This window comes from Mustela lutreola, chromosome 12 (genome assembly GCF_030435805.1).
Source record: "Mustela lutreola isolate mMusLut2 chromosome 12, mMusLut2.pri, whole genome shotgun sequence".
Lineage (NCBI taxonomy): Eukaryota > Metazoa > Chordata > Mammalia > Carnivora > Mustelidae > Mustela > Mustela lutreola.
The window spans coordinates 95,822,930-95,842,833 of NC_081301.1; the positions used below are offsets into that span (position 1 = coordinate 95,822,930).

Below are 19,904 nucleotides of genomic sequence, written 5' to 3' on the forward strand. Positions count from 1 at the left end.
CTAGGAGAGCAAGGGGAAAAGTGGACTTCAGTGACATTCAGACTTCGGCAGAGTCTAGAAACACACCAGCACATCCTCCCTTGCGGGGTCCTGTATCGCCACATATGCGCAGCAGTCACAGAAAAATGCACCAGGGCACCAACGCACACTGTTTTCCAGACCCAAAGAAGACAAAAACAGCACATGCACTTAACTGAACTTCTCTCCTTTTTACATAAAGTAATCTTTATTTTCTCCAACCAGAGGTAATATATGGGAATGCTTAAAAACTGTAACATTAACAAATCAAGAAACTCCCTGAGTAAAAGTCCCTGCTCATCTTGACACTATCATTTGAGTGTCGCCCTCCAGGTATTTTTTTATGTTTATACTAACGTAAGTTTTATGTAAATGGCTACTTTAAAAAAAAGTAATTATGGGATATCAGTCAATACCATTTTCAGTCTATCTTTACATACTATATTGTGAACATCTTTCCATATATCAACACAGACTGTCCTTTCTCATTCTAAATAGCTGTACTGTACCCCATTCTAAAGAAGTGCAAGTCATTTTTAACCTATCAAATAATACTAGACATTGAAGTTGTTTTCAGATTGTTACTACTGTGAACATGGGGGTAATGAATACCATTGTATTTATCTTTGTACCCTTATTAGAGTGTTTCCGGAGGATACTATTCTAGGAATAGAAAAGCTAGAATAAATGTATAAACATTTACAATTTAATAACAAATGACAAATCGCCTCATAAAAAAGACTAAACTCCCACCTGTAAAGTATGACATACCAAAGCATTTTTTAAAAGATTTTATTTAGGGGTGCCTGGGTGGCTAAGTGGGTTAAAGCCTCTGCCTTCGGCTCAGGTCATGATCTCAGGGTCCTGGGATCGAGCCCCACATTAGGTTCTCTGTTCAGCAGGGAGCCTGCTTCCTCCTCTCTCTGCCTGCCTCTCTGCCTACTTGTGATCTCTGTCTGTCAAATAAATAAATAAATAAATAAATAGATCTTTTAAAAAAAGGTTTTTATTTAAGTAATGTCTACACCCAACATGGGGCTTGAACTCATGTGCCTGAGATCAACAGCTGCATGCTCTTCCAAATGAGCCAGCCAGCCACCCCTGATATACCCAAGGATTTGCTAGAGTCTATGATGTAGATTCAGTTCACTGTAAGAAACATGAGAATCAACAGATCATTGAGAAGGCCTTTGCAATTCACTGAAAAGCTACTAGAAACAACACTGCCACCTACCAGCTCTGGCTGCATCAGACCTTCACTGTCACCAGAGTCCACATTTTCTGGATAAAACTCAGGACAAATGGCTCACCAGGTACCTGAGTCGCATGCAGGCAGTGGAGGGACAGAACTGAAGTCCTTCCACCTGATGGCCCCTCAGATTATCAGGCTCACTAGAGAATGAACAGCCACATCCCCAGGGAGACACAGGGAACTCTCGCCATGGGCCTGTCCCTGCCTGGAGAGGCTATGTGCCCATGGCTGGGAACATAGGAAACCAGCTGCTGACCCTATCTGCTCCTGAGGCACTTTTTTTTTAAATTTGAGAGCTAGAAAGAGCAGGAGAGAGGGGAGGGTCAGAGAAGAGGCAGCGGGGGCTGAGCAAGGAGCCCGATGCAGGACTTGATCCTGGCATTCCAGGATCATGACCCAAGCTGAATGCAGTCACCCAACCAACTGAGCCAGCCAGGAATCCCTCCCAAGGCACTTCTAAGTAGTAATAAAAACCCCTGTTTTCTGCACACTGCCCTTCCCCCATTCCTTCCTTCGAGTCCTTTGCTTGCTTCACAAGCCGCTGTGAATCAAGTCACCTATCTTGTACGGTCATTTCTTTTCTGACTATGGCTTTCTTTCCGGGGCTTCCCTTCCTTCCATAAACTACCCAAACCTGAAGGTAAGAATCTTCTTTTTTCACATAAATCTCTACGGAAAGAGCTTCATGAGGACTTTGGCTAACTCTCTACCAGCGACTATCTGAAAGGCACAGAACTCTGAAGTTTTGGTACTGACTCTGTGACACAAGGACTTAGAATAGATACATATTTCAGTCTTGGTCCCCATTCCTGGCAGAGCTCCTAAAACCTTTGTCATTTCCTAACTGGTAACAGCCATAAAGGGGTCCTTTGTTATGCTAATGAGGGGACTTCTGGAAAGCCCACAGGTCACCTAAGGATGGCTTTCAATCATCAAAAGCCAATGATTTAATAAATCCTGCCTAAGTAGTTAAGCCTCCCTTACCCCCAAGGATGGGGTGTGAAGTGCTTCCAGGTTAGTGAATGCATCCACATGCTGAGGGCCGCCCACACCAGCTCCCTGGGGGACAGAGGTCCTGTGCTCCGGACCACCCGGCCTCACCCCTGCACCGCACTCCACCGCTCACGTGTACCTTTACGTCCTTTCACAGTGAACTGGTTCAGTGTCTCTGAGCTATGAGCTGCTCTAGCAAATGAATTCAACTCGTGGGGGTCACAGTCTGTCAGAAGCACAGGACTTGCAACTGCCACCTGCAGTGAGGCTGTAGCGCGGTGGGGGGACCGCATGCAGTACTGGGCCCTTAACCTGAGCAATCTGATGCTAGTGTCTGAATGAGTTCACTGGTTGGTGGGTCCCTGGCAACAATGAGAGGCCACCTCTCTGAATCCCCAGCTCTTCACCTGTAACTGGGGCATCACGTGTAAAGTGTATTACAATCTGAAAATTGTAAGGTGTCCTTTTTTTATATCTCTCTACTTCTAAAATTTTTATGTGCATTACTTTTCAACCAAAAATGAAAAAAACCCAACTCTTGTAGAGATTATTCTCTATTTAAGCCTAACATTTTTTCAAAAACTTCTATTTTTTAGGGGTGCTTGGGTGGCTCAGTCAGGTGATGGGTCATGGTCCCAGAGTCTTGGGATCAAGCCCCGAGTCAGGCTCCCTGCTTAGCGCGGAGCTTGCTTCTCCCTCTCACTCTGCCCCTCCCCACTGCTCAGGTTCTCTCTCTCTCTTTCAAATAAATAAAATCTTAAGAAAACAAAAAAATGACAACAAACTTTTAGTTTTACACCAAAAGAAATGTAAGCTTTCATTCTATCCCAAAATAAGGTAAAGTGATCTTCTCTGTATCAGTTGAAAATAACCAGGCCAATACTTACCTTTAATCTTCACGTACTGCATGTCTGGATTAACACACAGGGCAAGGTTACTAGGTAGAGTCCAGGGAGTGGTTGTCCAAGCCACCAAAGACACATTTTCATCTTCCTCCAAAGGGAAAGTTACAAACACTGAAGGGTCTTGAACATCCTGAGATAAAATGAGATAAAACACCTTTTTATAAAATCCATAATATGGGGCGCCTTGGTGGCTCAGTGGGTTAAGCCGCTGCCTTCGGCCCAGGTCATGATCTCAGGGTACTGGGATCGAGTCCCGCATCGGGCTCTCTGCTCAGCAGGGAGCCTGTTTCCTCCTCTCTCTCTCTCTGCCTGCCTCTCTGCCTACTTGTGATCTCTCTCTGTCAAATAAATAAATAAAATCTTTAAAAAAAAAAAAAAAATAAAATAAAATCCATAATAATAGGTGCAGAAGAAAAGGGAACTGATCCTAAAAAACAGATTTCCAAAATAAAAACCAGCTGCCATATTTATAAAAAGAAAATACAAAGCAAGAAATTCCAATTTTATTTCTCTATATTCTTGAAAAATGTTTTAACAATTTGGTAGTCACAAGTAAAACATTTTAAATGTATCAAGATGAATATGCATTAGAGGTTTCACTATTATAATGACCTACTTTTATAGTAAATCCATGAAAAGTCAGCTCAACAAAATAATGCTTCCGAAAGGTAGAATGATTCTTTATTCCAAAATAAAAGAATGAATCATTTTTAAACACCATGTACTTAAAACTGCAATATGCCAATATTAATTCAGTTCATTAAATAAAAAGTTGGTTCCAACTCTATGGCAACATGAAAATATCAAGGATTTAAAAATATTTAATAAATAGCTCCAAAGTAGAAAAACTCATCCCCTGACCCAGGCCAACTCACTGAGTTCTGAATAAAGTGCCCTGAGGAGGAGCTCTGGAAACTTCACCTCATCCACACAGGAACCATCAGGCACACCTGAAGGAGTGCTGGCCTGTGTGCCTCGAATGCCAGCATCAGGAATCCCAGACACAAAGGCGCTGCTCCAAGAAGCCTGGGCATGGAACACCCAAACAAAAGACATACCCTACAATTCTCTTTTGCTGAAAATGACATCAGTGGGACCACTAACAGAATCAACCTACAGATTAGATGGTAACACTTCACAATGTTGATTCCCTAACTTCAATTACTTAAGAGTATGGATTTTAAGAAATATGTACTTAAACTTTTTAGAGGAAAAGGGACATCATGTCTACAACCTACTCTCAAAGGGCCCTGTTCTACCGCCATTTCCTAGAGGGAGACAGACAATGCGGATGTGGTCAAAGAGGGTGGCCATCAATTATGAACTTTTCAGTAAGTCTAAAATTATGTCAAAAGTTAGAAATAAAAACAAACCTTAGTTGCAACCAACATAACTGTAGATTGGCTAGAGAAAAGACAGAAAATGCTAAGCGCTGGCAAGAAAGCAGAGTACTCACTGGCTGGAGGGAGTACAGACTAGGACATCCAGAGTAGGAGGCAGCAAACCATGATGCATGGGCCAACTCTGGCCTCACCCGTGTTCTTATACCACAGGAACAAAGAATGATTTTGACAGAGTTGAGTACTTGCAACAGAGAACATCCAGCCCACAAGGCCTAAAATACTATCTGGCACTTCACAGTTTGCCGACCCTGGTACTAGAGCTAAGTGTTAAGTACACCCTATGACTCAGTAATTCCACTTCTGGGTATGTAACCCATAGAAGATGTGTGTATGCATGCTCCCCACTTCTACAAAGTTCATAGTAGCACTACTGATCAGAGCCCTGAACTGGGAATCACCTAGATACTCATCAATGGTACAGTGGGTAAAGTAAGTGCCAGACAGTAATTAGAACGATGATCTACAACTACATACAACTGGATGACTTTTCACAAACATAACCTTGAGCAAGAGAGGCCAGGCACAATAAAGAATGTAGGGCACAATTCATGCATGTATAATACAATGTCTGAAAATTCAGATGCCGTAAAAAAGATAAATACTTTTATATACCACAATTGGTTTACGTTTTAGAACAGAAACTCAGTTTACTTCTGCACAGCCTGCTCATCCCAAGAGAATTCACTTGTGTACTTACAGAAGACGATACCCTCTAAAAGCTCTAGGAGCTCACAGCTAGTCTGGGGATCTAACATGTAGAAATCTAGAAGCCAAAGAAAACTGCAGCATAAGTACACAGGATTTACGTTCAAAAATGTTCTCAGCAACACTGTTTGCTACCATTCAAAACACCTGAAAATGTCTATCAAAAGAATGAATACGCGGCAATCTGTCATATCGAACACTGTACAGCAGATAAAAATTAACTCAAAACTACATGTGTCAAGGTGAAGAATCTTTAAAACTTAATGCTTCCTATGAACGGCAAGGTACGGAGTAAGTGCAATGTATGGGGTTAAAGACAAGCCTAAGAGGGTGACATACTGTTTGTGAATACTTAGGCAGAGAGTAAAAGTATAAAATCACGCATGGAAAGAAACACTGGATTCGACACAGCTGTCACCTATCAGGCTGTAAGGAAGTGGAGAGAAATGTGCTGTAAATACATAAATTGTGGACTATTCACTTGCACAGGAACTAGAACAAAAGATCCCTAACTCCACAGAACACAGATGACTGTCACAAACATCATGCTGAGAAAAGCCATTTACAAATGAAAGCCATTTTAAACAGTGACCTCTGTTCATGACACACATGCCGAAGGAAGGACATCGACAAATATGAGACATTCCAATTCAGAGGACCGTGGAGACATAACCAGCAAAATTCATTACAGGAAACTCTGTAAGATAAAACCTGTCTCCTAAACAATGATTTTCAAGGGAAAAAAAGGGGAAGACAGCAAAATGGAGACCACAGATGAAAACAGACCTGAAAGACAACTGCAGCCACACATGAGTCTTTCTTAGATCTTGATTAAAAAAAACAACAAACAACAGAGGGAAAAAGGCCTGGTATTTGAGAGACATACAGAAATGTGAACAATGGGGCACCTGGGTGGCTCAGCTGTTAAGCGCCTGCCTTCGGCTCAGGTCATGATCCCAGGGTCCTGGCATTCAGCCCCGAATCAAGATTCCTGCTTAGCAGGAAGCCTGCTTTTCTCTCTCCCACTCCCCTGCTTGTGTTCCCTCTCTTGCTGTGTCTTTCTCTGTCAAAAAAATAAATAAAATCTTAAAAAAGAAAATGTGAACACTGATAATATCTAGGCATTAGACCATTATAATAGATAATTCACACTACTGATGACTGAGGACTGTCTTAGGTATAATAACTGTTCTATGGTAATGTGGAAAAAATAAAGATTTCTTGTGTTTTAAAGATATTTAATGTATTAATACAATTCTCAAACAAACTAGGTCCTTTAAAACAATGAGGCTAGATGAGGTCTCAGAAATGAAAACACCTCCTGAGTACACACACGAGAAGAGAAGTTCCACGTTTCAAACTCACCACCTTTATCGCCTTCTAGATAAGGTAAAGCAGTGAGTGTACTTCGGTGAACATGAGACCCGTCTCAACTCTCCTTTCACAGCAGCCACAGCAGTTACTCCACCCATCAGACAAAAAGATCATAATATTGCCGACCAAGGACAAATCAGATTTGCTTCCAACTACTTGTAACAAATAACTAACACGACAGGGTCCCAGATGAGGCATCCTCATTCAAACCAAGACCTCTTCCAAAAGCAGTGACTGGAGGGAAACAGGGCAGAGCTGGACTAGATAACCCGAGAGAGGCACAAAGATAAGGTCAAAACGAGCAGACACTGTCAGGTAAAGATACACCCTTCACAAATCTCAAGGGGATAAAAAATCCCTCTTTTGCCCTTTATAGAGCCTCAGTTCAGTGACTGGCAACATTAGCAGCACTCCGTAAGAAACGGTCAATCTGACGGACTCCCCCGGCTAACATTCCACACCGGGACTGGCTACTGTGATCACAATCCTTTAACTTCCATGGTACAAGTTAAAGCCCGATGACATCACACGCACCTTGTAGTTCTGGTGAGATTCGAAGTTGGACAGTGGAGTGTTGCATGCGGTGGAGAAAGGCATGACTTTCACACCTCTATACACAAGGCCTTTATCATAGAGCTGCTTGAAGACCCACCTGGCAAGTAAAGACACAGTTTTACAACAATGACACAACCAAAATTCTCAGATATTTATGTTTGTCTACAGTAGAGTTTCTATCAGCCAATCAAATGGAAAAATCATGTCTCTCAACCGTGGACTGGCTGGCAAATTAAAACAGATTCGTAGGAGACATTGTATAGACATTAAAAGTGGTAGTATCTGGGGCACCTGGGTGGCTCAGTGGGTTAAAGCCTCTGCCTTCAGCTCAGGTCATGATCCCAGGGTCCTGGGATCGAGCCCCACGTCCGGCTCTCTGCTCCGCAGGGACCCTGCTTTCTCCCCTCTCTCTGCCTGCCTCTCTGCCTACTTGTGATTTCTCTCTCTCTGTCAAATAAAGAAAAATCTTAAAAAAAAAAAAAAAAAGTGGTAGTATCTGTCCATGGAAAGATGTTCATGACTTGATGTTGTGTAAGAAAAGCAATCCACACCATACTGTCCACTGACGTACTAACTGGAAAAATTGTACATTAAATAAAAAGTTGGTTCCAACTCTATGGCACATGAAAATATCAAGGATTTAAAAATATTTAATAAATAGCTCCAAAGTAGAAAAACTCATCCCCTGACCCAGGCCAACTCACTGAGTTCTGGAAAACTGTGCACATTTTTTCATGGTATTGCTTGGCTTTAAACAAAGATTAAAAAGTGAAGTTCTACGTAAAATTGCCCAAGTTTATTATATTTTTACTGAGGCATAACTGACATGTAGCACTGTATTAGATTCAGATGTGCAACATGAGGATTTGGTATTTATACACACTGCACAATCATCACCATAGTAAGTCTACTCACCCTCCACCACAAAGGTTACAACAATATTTTTCTTATGAGAACTTTTAAGATTTATCATCTGGGCAACTTAAAATATGCACAATGTTATTGACTATAGTCACCATGCTGTGTGCTACGTCTCCGTGATTGTAAGTTTGTACCTCTTGACCTCCCTTTACCCACTGCCCACCTCCAAATTCTTCTTTCCCCTGGCAAATACCATTCTGTTCTCTGTGTCTGTAAGTCTTGTTATTTTATCTTTTTGAAGATTTTATTTATTTACTTGAGAGAGAGAGAGAGTAGGGGAACAGCAGGCAGAGGGAGAGGGAGAAGCAGGCTTCCCAGTGAGCAGGGAGCCCAACGCAGGGCTTGATTCTAGGATCCTGGGATCACGACCTGAGTAGAAGGCAGACACTCAACTGACTGAGCCACCCAGGTGCCCCAAGTTTTGTTATTTTAGATTCCACATCTAAGTGAAATCAAAAGGTATTTCTTTCTGACTTAGGTCACTTAGTGTAATACCTCAAGGTCCACCATGTTGTCAATGGCAAGAATTACTCTTTCTTATGACTGAGTGATACTCTATTTTACGCTCCCTCCCTCCCCCTGCATCCTTTTTCTCTTAAGAGGAGGAGAGGGAGGAAGTGGGGGGGAAGGGAGAGAGGGGCAGAATCTTCAACAGGCTGCACACCCAGTATAGAGCTTGATGTGGGGCTCCATCTCACAACCCTGAGATTGTGAACTGAGCCGAAATCAGAAGTTGGATGCTTAGCTCACTGAGCCACCAGGGCCCCCACCCTACATCTTTTTTTTTTTTAAGATTTTATTTTGAAGAAAGAGAGGGGAACGGGTAAGCAAGGGAGTGAGGAGGTAGGAGGAGAGAGACTCTCAAGCAGATTCCACCCTGAGCACAGAGCCTGATGTGGGGCTCCATCCCACTGACCCTGACATTGTCACCGGAGTCAAAAGCAAACAGTCTGACACTCAACTGACTGAGTCACCCAGACACGCACCCCTGCTTTCTTTTTTTTTAAATCTGTCAGTCAGCCAGTGCACTCTCAGGTTGGTATCACACCTTGGCTACTGTAAATAATATTGTGATGAACATAAGGGTACATACATCTTTTTTGAAGTAGTGTTTTGGGGGGTTTTTTGGATAAATACCCAGAAGCAGAATTACTGCATCATATGGTATTTCTATTTTTAGTATTTCGAGGTCCTCTTTACTGTGGAGCCCCACGTGCCTCCATTTCATTGAGGTTTTTTCTTGTTGTTTTGTTTAGAACTTATTCCTCTGTCTCCTCCTTTTGCTTGATGCTCCGGGTTTGTTTCTTTGTACCACGTAAAACCGCTACCTCTCCCAGTCTTGAAGGAGCAGTCTCATGTGGGAGATGAACTTTATTGTTCAGCCTTGCCCTAGAGCTCTCGGTTATCTCTCAAACTTTGTGACTGCCTAAGCAGCCTGACTTGTTCTCCCATCCAAGTACTAACCAGGCCTGACCCTGCTTAGCTTCCGAGATCAGACGAGATCAGGCGCATTCAGGGTGGTATGGCCGTAGACATGACTTACTCTCGATAGTTCGCTGTTGGTGAAAGTGTTCCAAGACCTGTGAGTGTACCAGGGTGAGGTCTCTCTGTCAGAACCTAGTTTCAGGCTGAATGTGAACCCAGACACTCAAGCAGCAGCTTTTACAAAGTACACAAATAGAGGGGGCGCCGGGGTAGCTCAGTCGGTGAAAGGTCTGCCTTCGGCTCAGGTCATGATCCCAGGATCCTGGGCTCAAGCCCCGTGTAAGGCTCCCTGCTCAGTGGATAGTCTGCTTCTCCCTCTCACTCTCCCTCTGTGTTCTCTCAAATAAAAAAATAAAATCCTAAAAAAATAAAGTACACAAATGTGTACAGCCCTGTGGGACCGCACTATAAAGCTTATGGACTTCCAGATCAGGCAATTTGGTCCCCTGGCTAATAGCTGCCAAAACGGGGTATATATATAAACTTCTTTCTGGGAGGTATCAGTGAGCAGCAATGAGAGGAGAGACAGCACAAATATGGTGTCCCCTGGGGCACATTCCCAAGGACACCTTTGTAGCCTATAGATATAGTAGTAAACCTAAAGGCAGCCCCTCAGGCTGAAGTTCTATGACAAGTAAATCAATCAATCTATCTCTGCCTCCCAGTGCCCATCTTGATGTGGGCCTTTTGTGGTGGAGGAGTTGTTCAGCTAGTTTCCAGGTCTTTTTCCCAGGAAATTGTAGATCTATGTAAGCAGACTCTCCACTGAGCAGGGAGCCTTACACGGGGCTTCATCCCAGGATCCTGGGATCATGACCTGAGCCGAAGGCAGACCTTTCACCAACTGAGCCACCCAGGCACCCCCTCCATTTGTGTGTGACTTTAGGATCTTCCTATGCCATCACCTTAGCACAAATTTCTCAAGTTTTTTTTTTTTTTTCCCAAGGTTTTATTTATCTACTTGAGAAAGGGGGAGAAAACAAGCAGTGGGAGAGGCAGAGGGGGAAGCAGACTCCCCGCTGAGCACAGAGCCTGATGTGGGGCTCAGTCCCAGGACCCTGAGATCATGACCTAAGCTGAAGTCAGATCTTAACCAACTGAGCCACCCAGGTACCCCTCAAATTGCCCAAGTTTAAACTCAGTCTTAAATTATATGCTTTGATTCAAGGATATTCACAGAAGACTAGAGAAGGATTATTATCCTAAGACCCAGTTTGAAACCTAGGAGTCATAAAATAAATTGTGATCTCACACAAGTCAGTCACCTGTCTTCACCTTGAAACAGGGTCCAAACACAATACCCAGGACTCTATGAATCACGTGGGAAAACTGATAGGGAAGTACTTTATGTAGTCAAAAGCACCAATCCCATCTAAATTATCTGCCATTATTAATGTCATCATTATTAAAGGTATCTCCTACTATCTTTTTATATTCCCTCTAAACCTATATGCCTTATATATCTGCCAACATGTTCCCCAGTAATATTCTAATACTTAGAAGCTTTCTAAAAAATGAGTTATTTATTTTACTTATTTGGAAGAGAGAGACAGAGACAGCAAGACAGAGCACAGGCAGGGAGAGGAGGGAGAAGCAGGCTCCCTGCTGAGCAGGGACTAGATCCCCCTGACCTGGGCCTAAGGCAGATGCTTAACCGACCAAGACACCCAGGAGCCCTAACACTGAGAAGCTCTGAAAACTGTTTTCTCTGATTCAAGTATGGTTTTACATAAAGTAAGAAGTACTGTGTAGAGCTATATTGTCCAACATGGTAGACACTAGACACATGTGCTCTTTCTAAAAACAAAACAAAACAAAACATTATTTTTAAGTAATCTCTGTACCCAACATGGGGGATGAACTTCTAACCCTGAGATCAAGAGTCACATGCTCCACTAACTGAGCCAGTCAGGCACCCCGACATGTGCTAATTTAAATTTAAATTAAAATGAGAAATTCATTTTCTTGACCATACTAGCCACATTTAAGTGCTTGGGAGGTGTGTAACCCAAATTGTGGTTTTTAGAGCTTCTCTGATCTTAAGAAGTCTAGCTGTTCAGTGAATGGAAAGCCCCCTCTTGAGACTCTTATCAGCTTCCAACCTTGCAGTCTGGAGATGGGTCTGGAGATGTGATCACAGGGGCCTGTCAAGTCAGAGGGTCTGAGAACTGCCCCCCAAGGCATCTAGCTCCTCAGGGGCCAAGGACTTGTGCCAAGCATGTACCACAGATCTCGACCAACAGCAATGCAAGCAGGTGGACAGGAAGGCAGTAAGAGCCACAAGTGCCTACAAAGCGCACAAAGGAAGTGCATTATACCAAAGAGCTTTGCAACTCACCTGTCACTATGCGTAATTTAATAAAAGAGGCCTTCCTCCAGGCTCAAGGTCTGTGCTTAGGGCACTTGGCAGTCATAATAACGGTATTTGTTTGCCCAGTAATGAGATGTAATGATTCTCATATAGAGGTTCACCTATTAAGACTTTGGCATTGTAACACTTGTTTTGTAATAGTAAAAAGAAGCAATGCTAGTAAAAAGAAGTAACTTGCTATGCAAGCGACTGCACTATACAACTTGTCTCAGTATAAAATACAAGTACACAATCTCTTAGGCTTAATAAACAAAACAAAAACACTTCTGAAACTTCATTTCCCTAAATTTGGTACCAATTTGGCCAAAAACAAACAAACAAACAACAACAAAAAAAACACCAAAAAACCCCCCTCAGTACCCTTCAACTGACATCAGGCCATTTATATTCTTTGTTTTGTCTACTTAGCATGAACAATTGTGTGTTCTGATGCAAAAATACTGATGTATTTGATTACAGGTTGCTGCTAAACCTGCTGGAGCCATTATATACTACAGAGTACATGCATATCCTATTACCCTAGCAGAATCCAAAATTTATTGAATTATAAAACAAATCTAGAGGTTGATAGAGATAAACAGCTAGTACACAAAAGATTTTCAGGACAATAAAAATACTCTATATGATGCTACCATGATGACTACATGTTATTTGTCTAAACCTACATAACATACAACACCAAGAGTGACCCTTAATGTAAACTATAGACTTCGGGTGATTATGATGTGTCAGTGTATGTCATCAATGGTAACAAATGTGTCACTCTGAGGGGAGCTGTTGGTATTGGAGGAGGCCATGCATGCATGGGGGCAGGGTACAGGAGAAATCTCTGTACCTTACTCTCAATTTTGCTATGAACTGAAAAGTGCTCAAAATAAATAAAGCTTTAAAAACAAAAAACAAATCCATCCCAAAGACTTCTGATATGTAATTGTGAATCTGAAAAACCGATTCACGCTAGAGGATCTCTCCACTAAGCAATAAACAGAATATTCATTATATTTAAATTTCAAGTAAACCTACCAGACAGATTCCATGAATTGTGGATACAGAGTTTTGTAGTCATTGTCAAAGTCAATCCATCGGCCAAGTCTCGTAACAGTGGACTTTAAAAATATGAATGTTAGAGTTATTAAACAATGATATTTGTTATTGCACATCAATGTGTCTCATTTCTATCGTCATCACATATACAATGATTTTGGGAAAACAAAACAACTAATGTTTCAGGTAAACCTATGCAGTAAACAGCACACTACGTAAGGTTAAGAACCAATTTTCTTGGCATTCATCCTATATGCAGATGATGTCAGTTAAAAATATTAGGATTCCTTTATAAAAGTTTACCCAAACTAGCATTTGGCATACACCACAGGTGTAACTGCTGCTGGCAAGAATCATCAATGGATGCAAAAATTCATAAACAAAAGTATAAGAAATCGGGTATTTGCAAAGACTCTCCCACAGCATACTTAATTTCAAAGGAAAAACTGCAAATTAACAATGGGAAAACCTGACATATACTACCTTAGTGAACAGAATTAATGTCAAGAATGAGATATATTAGCATCACAGGCCTCCTGATAATGACAGAATGAGAAGGGCATGATGTCACTTCTGAGTATTCTTGTAAAAAATGCGTACATAACGAAAACTTAATCATGAGAAAAACGCCAGACTTTGGGGCACTTTCTACAAAATAACCAGTCTGTACTCTTTAAAAGTGACAAGGTCAGGTGCCTGGCTGGCTCAGTTGGAAGAGCATCTGACTCTTGATTTTGGGGTTGTAAGCCTGAGCCCCATGTTGGGTGTAGAAATTAAATAAGTAAACTTAAAAAGAAAAAGTGATAAGGTCATAAAAGATGAAGAAAGTTTGAGGGAATCCTCCGGGTAGCTCAGTGGGTTAAGCCTCTGCCTTCGGCTCAGGTCATGATCCCAGGGTGCTGGGATCGAGCCCCGCATCGGGCTCTCTATTCAGCAGGGAGCCTACTTTCTCCCTTTCTCTATGCCTGCCTCTCTGCCTACTTGTGATCTCTCTCTGTCAAATAAATAAATAAAATCTTAAAAAAAAAAAAAAAGAAATAATTAGTGGAACAACTGGTATAATTTGAAAGTCTATTATACTGTATCTGTTAATTTCTTTCTTTTTTTTTTTTTTAAAGATTTTATTTATTTTGACAGACAGAAACCACAGGGAGGCAGAGAGGTAGAGAGAGAGGAAAGGAAGCAGGCTCCCCGCTGAGCAGAGCCCGATGCGGGGCTCGATCCCCGGATCCCGGGATCACGACCCGAGCCGAAGGCAGAGGCTTTAACCCATTGAACCACCTAGGCGCCCCTGTATCTGTTAATTTCTTGCTTTTGATAATTATGATTATTAAAGGTGTCAGAATTTGGGAAAGGAGAGTATAGGGGAATTTTTCGTAACTATTTTTGAAATTTTTTGCTAAGTCTGAATTATTTCAAAATGAAAAGTTAAAAAATTAAAAAAAAATTTTTAAGGAAAAAAAAAAAAAGCCACATGCATATTACATTTGTTAGATTTTTTTCCTTCTGGCAGCCAGGCAAGAAAGTCTGACTGCATCAAGTTAGGAAAAAAAAATTTTTTTAAATAAAAAATTGAAAAATAAAAAGTTAGGAGAGAATTGAGGAGCTTGATTTTCAGGTTGATGAAATCAGATTTTATTTACCAGCAAAGAGAAGCCACTCAGAATTCTGAGCAGGGAAGACAATGATGAGTCTTGTGGGAGAGATAACCTGGCAGGACGAGTGCAAAGAATGGGAGCACAAGGCCAATCAGGAGATGGTTACAGAGACTCAGGGAGGGGGGTTGGGGGCCCGGGAGATTGTAGGAATGCAATGACTTGACAAAAGACACTGAAGAAAAAGACCTGACAGGATTTGGCATTTGATTTGATCGTGAGGATGGTGTGTGAGGCCTGGAAGACGGATACTATCTGCAGAACAGAAGACTCTGAATTTTCCAACAGTAGGTTTGAGAAGTCAAAGTGGTGAGAGAGATGGAAAAACAGAAGTCAGACATGTTTTTAAGGTACACAGACACACTAGCTGGAGAAACAGGGAAGATGGGGACCTCTGCTCCTCCACACATCAGAACGAGAGAGACAGGAGCTCTGCCAGCCTTTCACAGGACTTACGGACAGAAGCAGTAGGCAGGATGACAGTCAAATCAATAGAACACTGAGGCCAAAGCTGAATTGTTTTTAACGGCAACATTCAAGTTAATCTCTTTGCTAGGACAGCCTGATTCCTGTCAAATACAGTGAGTAGGTAGGAGATTAAGTACTGAAGACAGTCAAGTACATAGATATGGCAGGGCACAGTTTAAGCTCACAGCTTAATAGTGTTGTAGGTAGAAACTAAATACTTCTTTAAAGAGGGCGGTCAACCCTCCTATGTCAAAATCTCACACAGATAGCCATACTTTTGGATGTTTCTCATAAAAAGCACAAAAGGGATATAAACCTTTTCAACTCCATTTAAAAACTAAAGTTTTCATTCATTCCACTGAAAATAACCCAACATACCTTCCACTCAGTAGAATATCTCATCACAATTGCTCGGCACTGATTGTTATATTCTACAATCCCCATTTTGGCTACATCCGCTGGTCCTCTGATTCCCAGTGTCTTATCAATTTCATATTCCTGAAAATTTGCAGTAAGATTGTTAATATCCCTGCCCTCTGAAATAAATGCAATTCAGCAACTCTAGCAAATAACACAGATTTTTAAAAACTGGATCTCAAAAATCTAGAGAGAAAATGAACTATAAATAATATTGTAGAAACAAAGTACATTATAGGAAAAATTCATATTAACAAAGTACATTATAGAAAAAATTCACGATAAAATCCAACGCTCATTAAAAAAAGTCAGAACTTTTTGACTGGTGACTCAAACATACCACAGGTAAGCCATGACAATCCCATCCAAATCTTCTCTCAACATGAAACCCATTCTGGTGAGCATATCTGGTAACTATATCTTTAATTGTCCCTGCAAGTATATGTCCATAGTGAGGTAGTCCAGTTGCAAAAGGAGGCCCATCATAGAACGTAAATCTAACAGAGACAATAATAAGGTTAAGGGGCTTTAAAATAGCAAAAACTTAGGATTACATTTTTCTACAGATAGCTCCTATCATAGTAGAGTGATAAAAAGCAGATAGAATGTAGAAAAGCAGCAAATCAGAAAATTCACAGACATAAATGGTTAAATATTTACTGGAGGTCCTGTCTTCAAAAAACCTTGTTACGGCGGAGCTGGAATGACCATCAGACTATCCACACTCGGTTTATTAGTTCCATGACATAAGGCAAGTTATTCATACCAATCCTGAGTTACCTCATCAGTAAAACAGGAACAAACATCTCATGATGTTTCTGAACACAGGAGACACATGATAAAAACAGTAAAGAAAGGACTGGTCTTTAAGTGAATGGAGACTAGAAGCAGGAAGTACTCCAACAGGAAGCTAGGACTAGTCTAGTGTTTAAATGAGGGTGGTAAGTATGAGAAAAGTAGAACGGAAGAAGGTGATACATAAACTCTATTCAGACTTAAAGAAACAGAATCTACCTCAATATTTAAAAACTTATCCATTCAATATGTACCCATTACACAAAGTACCCACTATGTAGAGAGCTAGGAGATGCTGGAAGCACAAAAATCAGTGAAGCTTCTGCCTTCATGGAACTCGGTCTAAGAAATGACTATTCTTTTTTTTTTTTTAGAAATGACTATTCTCAAAGACTCTACCATTACCAAAGAAATTCACATACTTCGGCTTATGTTTTGATTGCTTTAAGCATTCCTGAAAACAGTTAAATTCAGACCAGAACTGTAAGATTTTCTCTTCTTCAGCAGGAAAATTGATGTTTTCTGGAACTTGCTGAACCATTTTGTTGCTGCAAGAGAAAAGCAAATTTATTATTCTTAACAGCAAAGTCTAGGAATAACAGAGTGGCATACTTTAAAATGAGTGTATGTATTACTATCCATGACACTACACTATACTTGAAAAAAAATCACAGCTTTTTTGAATTATAGTTCAAATACCATAAAGTCCATACTTATGTACAATTCAGTGGTTTTTAGTATATTCACGAGGTTGGGCAACCAGGAGCATGCTCTAATTCTACAACATCTTCATTACCGCTCTGCCCTGCCTGCTCCAAAAACTTGCCTACAGTAGCAGTCATTCTCCACTGCCTTCTTCCCCAGCCCCCGGGCAACAATTAATCTGCTTTCTGCAATACTGAGTTTTCTTATTCAGAATAGTTCATACAGATGGAATCATGTGTCTGTCTTGTTAAATTATGTTTTCAAAGTTCTTCTACGTTATAACATGTCTTTATACTTCATTATTTTTTATGGCTGAATATTTCATTGTATAGCTATACCATATTTTATCCATTCATTAGTTCATGGACATTAGGAATGTTTCTACTTTTTGGCTATTAGGAACAGTCCTCCTATGAATATTCATGTATAACTTTTTTTTTTTTAATTTTATTTGACGCAGGGAGAGAGATCACAAGTAGACAGAGAGGCAGGCAGCGGTGGTGGGGGGAGAAGCAGGCTCCCTGCCGAGCAAAGAGCCCGAAGTGGGGCTCGATCCCAGGACCCTGAGATCGTGACCTGAGCTGAAGGCAGAGGCTTAACCCACTGAGCCACCCAGGTACCCCCATGTATAAGATTTTGCGTGGACATATGTTTTCAGTTCTTTTGGGTCTACATCCAGGAGTACAACTGCTGGATCACATGGAAACTGTGTTTAACTTTTGAGAAACTACCCGAAAATGTTTTCTAAAGCTGCTGCCTCATTTTATATTTTCCCACAGTGAGTATTTGTTTTTCTACATTCTCACTCCTGATTGTCCATTTCTGAATTATAGGAAATCCTGTGGGTATGAAGTGGTATCTTATCATGATTTTAATTTGCATTTTCTAGTGATTAGTGATGTTGATCACATATTCATGTGCTTATTGGCAATATTTATATATTATTTGGAGAAATTACCATTCATCTTTTATACAATGTTTAAACTAGGTTGTCTTTTAACTGTTGAGTTATAAGAGTTCTTCATATATTCCAGACAGAAGTCCCTTATTGGGACTACAGAATTTGCAAAAATTTTCTCCCATTCTGTGGGTTGTGTTTTTTTTTTTAAAGATTTTATTTATTTGAGAGAGAGACAGAGAGAAAGAGTGCAAGCAGGGAGAGGGGCAGAGGGAGAAGCAGACTCCCTGCTGAGCGAGTCCAACGAAGGGCTTATCCCCAAACCCTGAGATCATGACCCAAGCTGAAGGCAGACTCTTCACTAACTGAGCCACCTAGCGCCCCCTGTGGGTTGTCTTTATCTTTTTCACCTTATTGCTAAAGCACCACTTTTAATTTTTAGTAAAGTCAGTTTATCTACTTTTTGTTTTGTTCTTGAACTTTTGGTGTCATATTTAAGAAACCACTACCTAAAACAAAATTGTGAAGGTTGAGCTATTATATTTAGGTTGCTGATCTATTTTAAGTTATTTCTGCATGTTGTGTGATGTAGGAATACATAGTACTTTTTAAAAAAGATTTTATTTGAGAGAGAGCAAGAGAGAGAGCGAGAGAGAGACAGAAGCAGACACCCTGCTGATCGAGGAGTCTGATGCAGGACTTGATCCCAGGACCCAGATCACAACCTGAGCCGAAGGCATACTTAACTGCCACCCAAGTAGCCCAGTACTTTTTGATTATTGTAAAATTTGTTTCTAAATAATATTCTTCACTTATTTCTTAACTCTAATATAACATTTAGTAATTGTAGACAACATATTTCTAAGAAGAAACAAGAAAATTTTGGAAATGTATGTAAAGATACTAAAAATGCATTAACCTGAAAAAAATAAATCTCAAAGTAGGTAAGAGTTTTTACCTACACTCACAGGACAGATAGCACTTTTGTTGAGATAACCTCATTTCTTTGAGGAAAATAGGTAACCCCCCCCAAAAAAAAGAAAAAAAAGCTAAAAAGATATGACTGACATTCAAATAATTTCTAGCTCATTCCAATTTTCTGTTTTATTCCTTTTATTGCTTATTCGTGATTTTTGGGTTGGACAAACTGTATACATCCTGGATTTAGTCCCTAATAAGAGAAGTCTTAAAGTGGCGTTTTAAGAGTTCTGCTAAAAATCCCTGCAGAAACACCTGATCAGTCTGGGGCTTAACTACCTAGGGAGCATCCTCCAACCCATTCCTCCTCAAAGCCTATATATTCTTACTTAATAATTTCAATAAGGTTGGTGACCAGGTTTCCAAACCAACATCAGATTAAAAGGGGACAAGACTGTTAATAATGAGAAAACAACAGAGAAGATAGAGAATCTTAAGAACTCAAGAACTTGGGGCACCTGGGTGGCTCAGTCAGTTAAGCATTTGCCTTTAGCTCGGGCCATGATCCCAGAGTCCTGGGATTGAGCCCCATGTCAGGCTCGTTGCTCAGCAGGGAGTCTGCTTCTCCTTCTCCCTCTGCAGATCCCCTGTTTGTGCACGCGCTCTCTCTCTCTCAAATAAATAAAATCTTTTATTTTATTTTTTTAACTTTATTTTAAAAAAGATTTTTATTGAGACACCTGGGTGGCTCAGTTGTTAAGTGTCTGCCTTCAGCTCAGGTCGTGATCCCAGGGTTCTGGGATCCAGCCCCACACAGGGCTCCCTGCTTAGCCTGAAGCCTGCTTCTCTCTCTTCTACTCCCCCTGCTTGTGTTTCCGCTCTTTTGGTGTCTCTCTCTGTCAAATAAATAAATAAAATCTTGGGGTGCCTGGGTGGCTCAGTGGTTAGGCCGCTGCTCAGGTCATGATCTCGGGGTCCTGGGATCGAGCCCCGCATCGGACTCTCTACTCGGCGGGGAGCCT

General features: G+C 41.0%; 1 protein-coding gene across 2 annotated transcripts in view; it reads right to left on the reverse strand.

Moving 5' to 3' along the window:
- The window catches only part of IARS1 (isoleucyl-tRNA synthetase 1), a 71,226-nt gene that overhangs the window by 46,836 nt on the left and 4,486 nt on the right, over window positions 1-19,904 (reverse strand). For both annotated transcript variants that reach the window (XM_059141309.1, XM_059141311.1), the window contains exons 2-7: window positions 16,784-16,909; window positions 15,907-16,063; window positions 15,528-15,647; window positions 13,006-13,088; window positions 7,185-7,302; window positions 3,151-3,298 (exon numbers count right to left, since the gene is read on the reverse strand). In XM_059141309.1, the coding sequence (XP_058997292.1) occupies window positions 3,151-3,298; window positions 7,185-7,302; window positions 13,006-13,088; window positions 15,528-15,647; window positions 15,907-16,063; window positions 16,784-16,902 (745 nt within the window). In that variant the 5' untranslated portion in view covers window positions 16,903-16,909. The remainder of the gene's footprint in view (window positions 1-3,150; window positions 3,299-7,184; window positions 7,303-13,005; window positions 13,089-15,527; window positions 15,648-15,906; window positions 16,064-16,783; window positions 16,910-19,904) is intronic.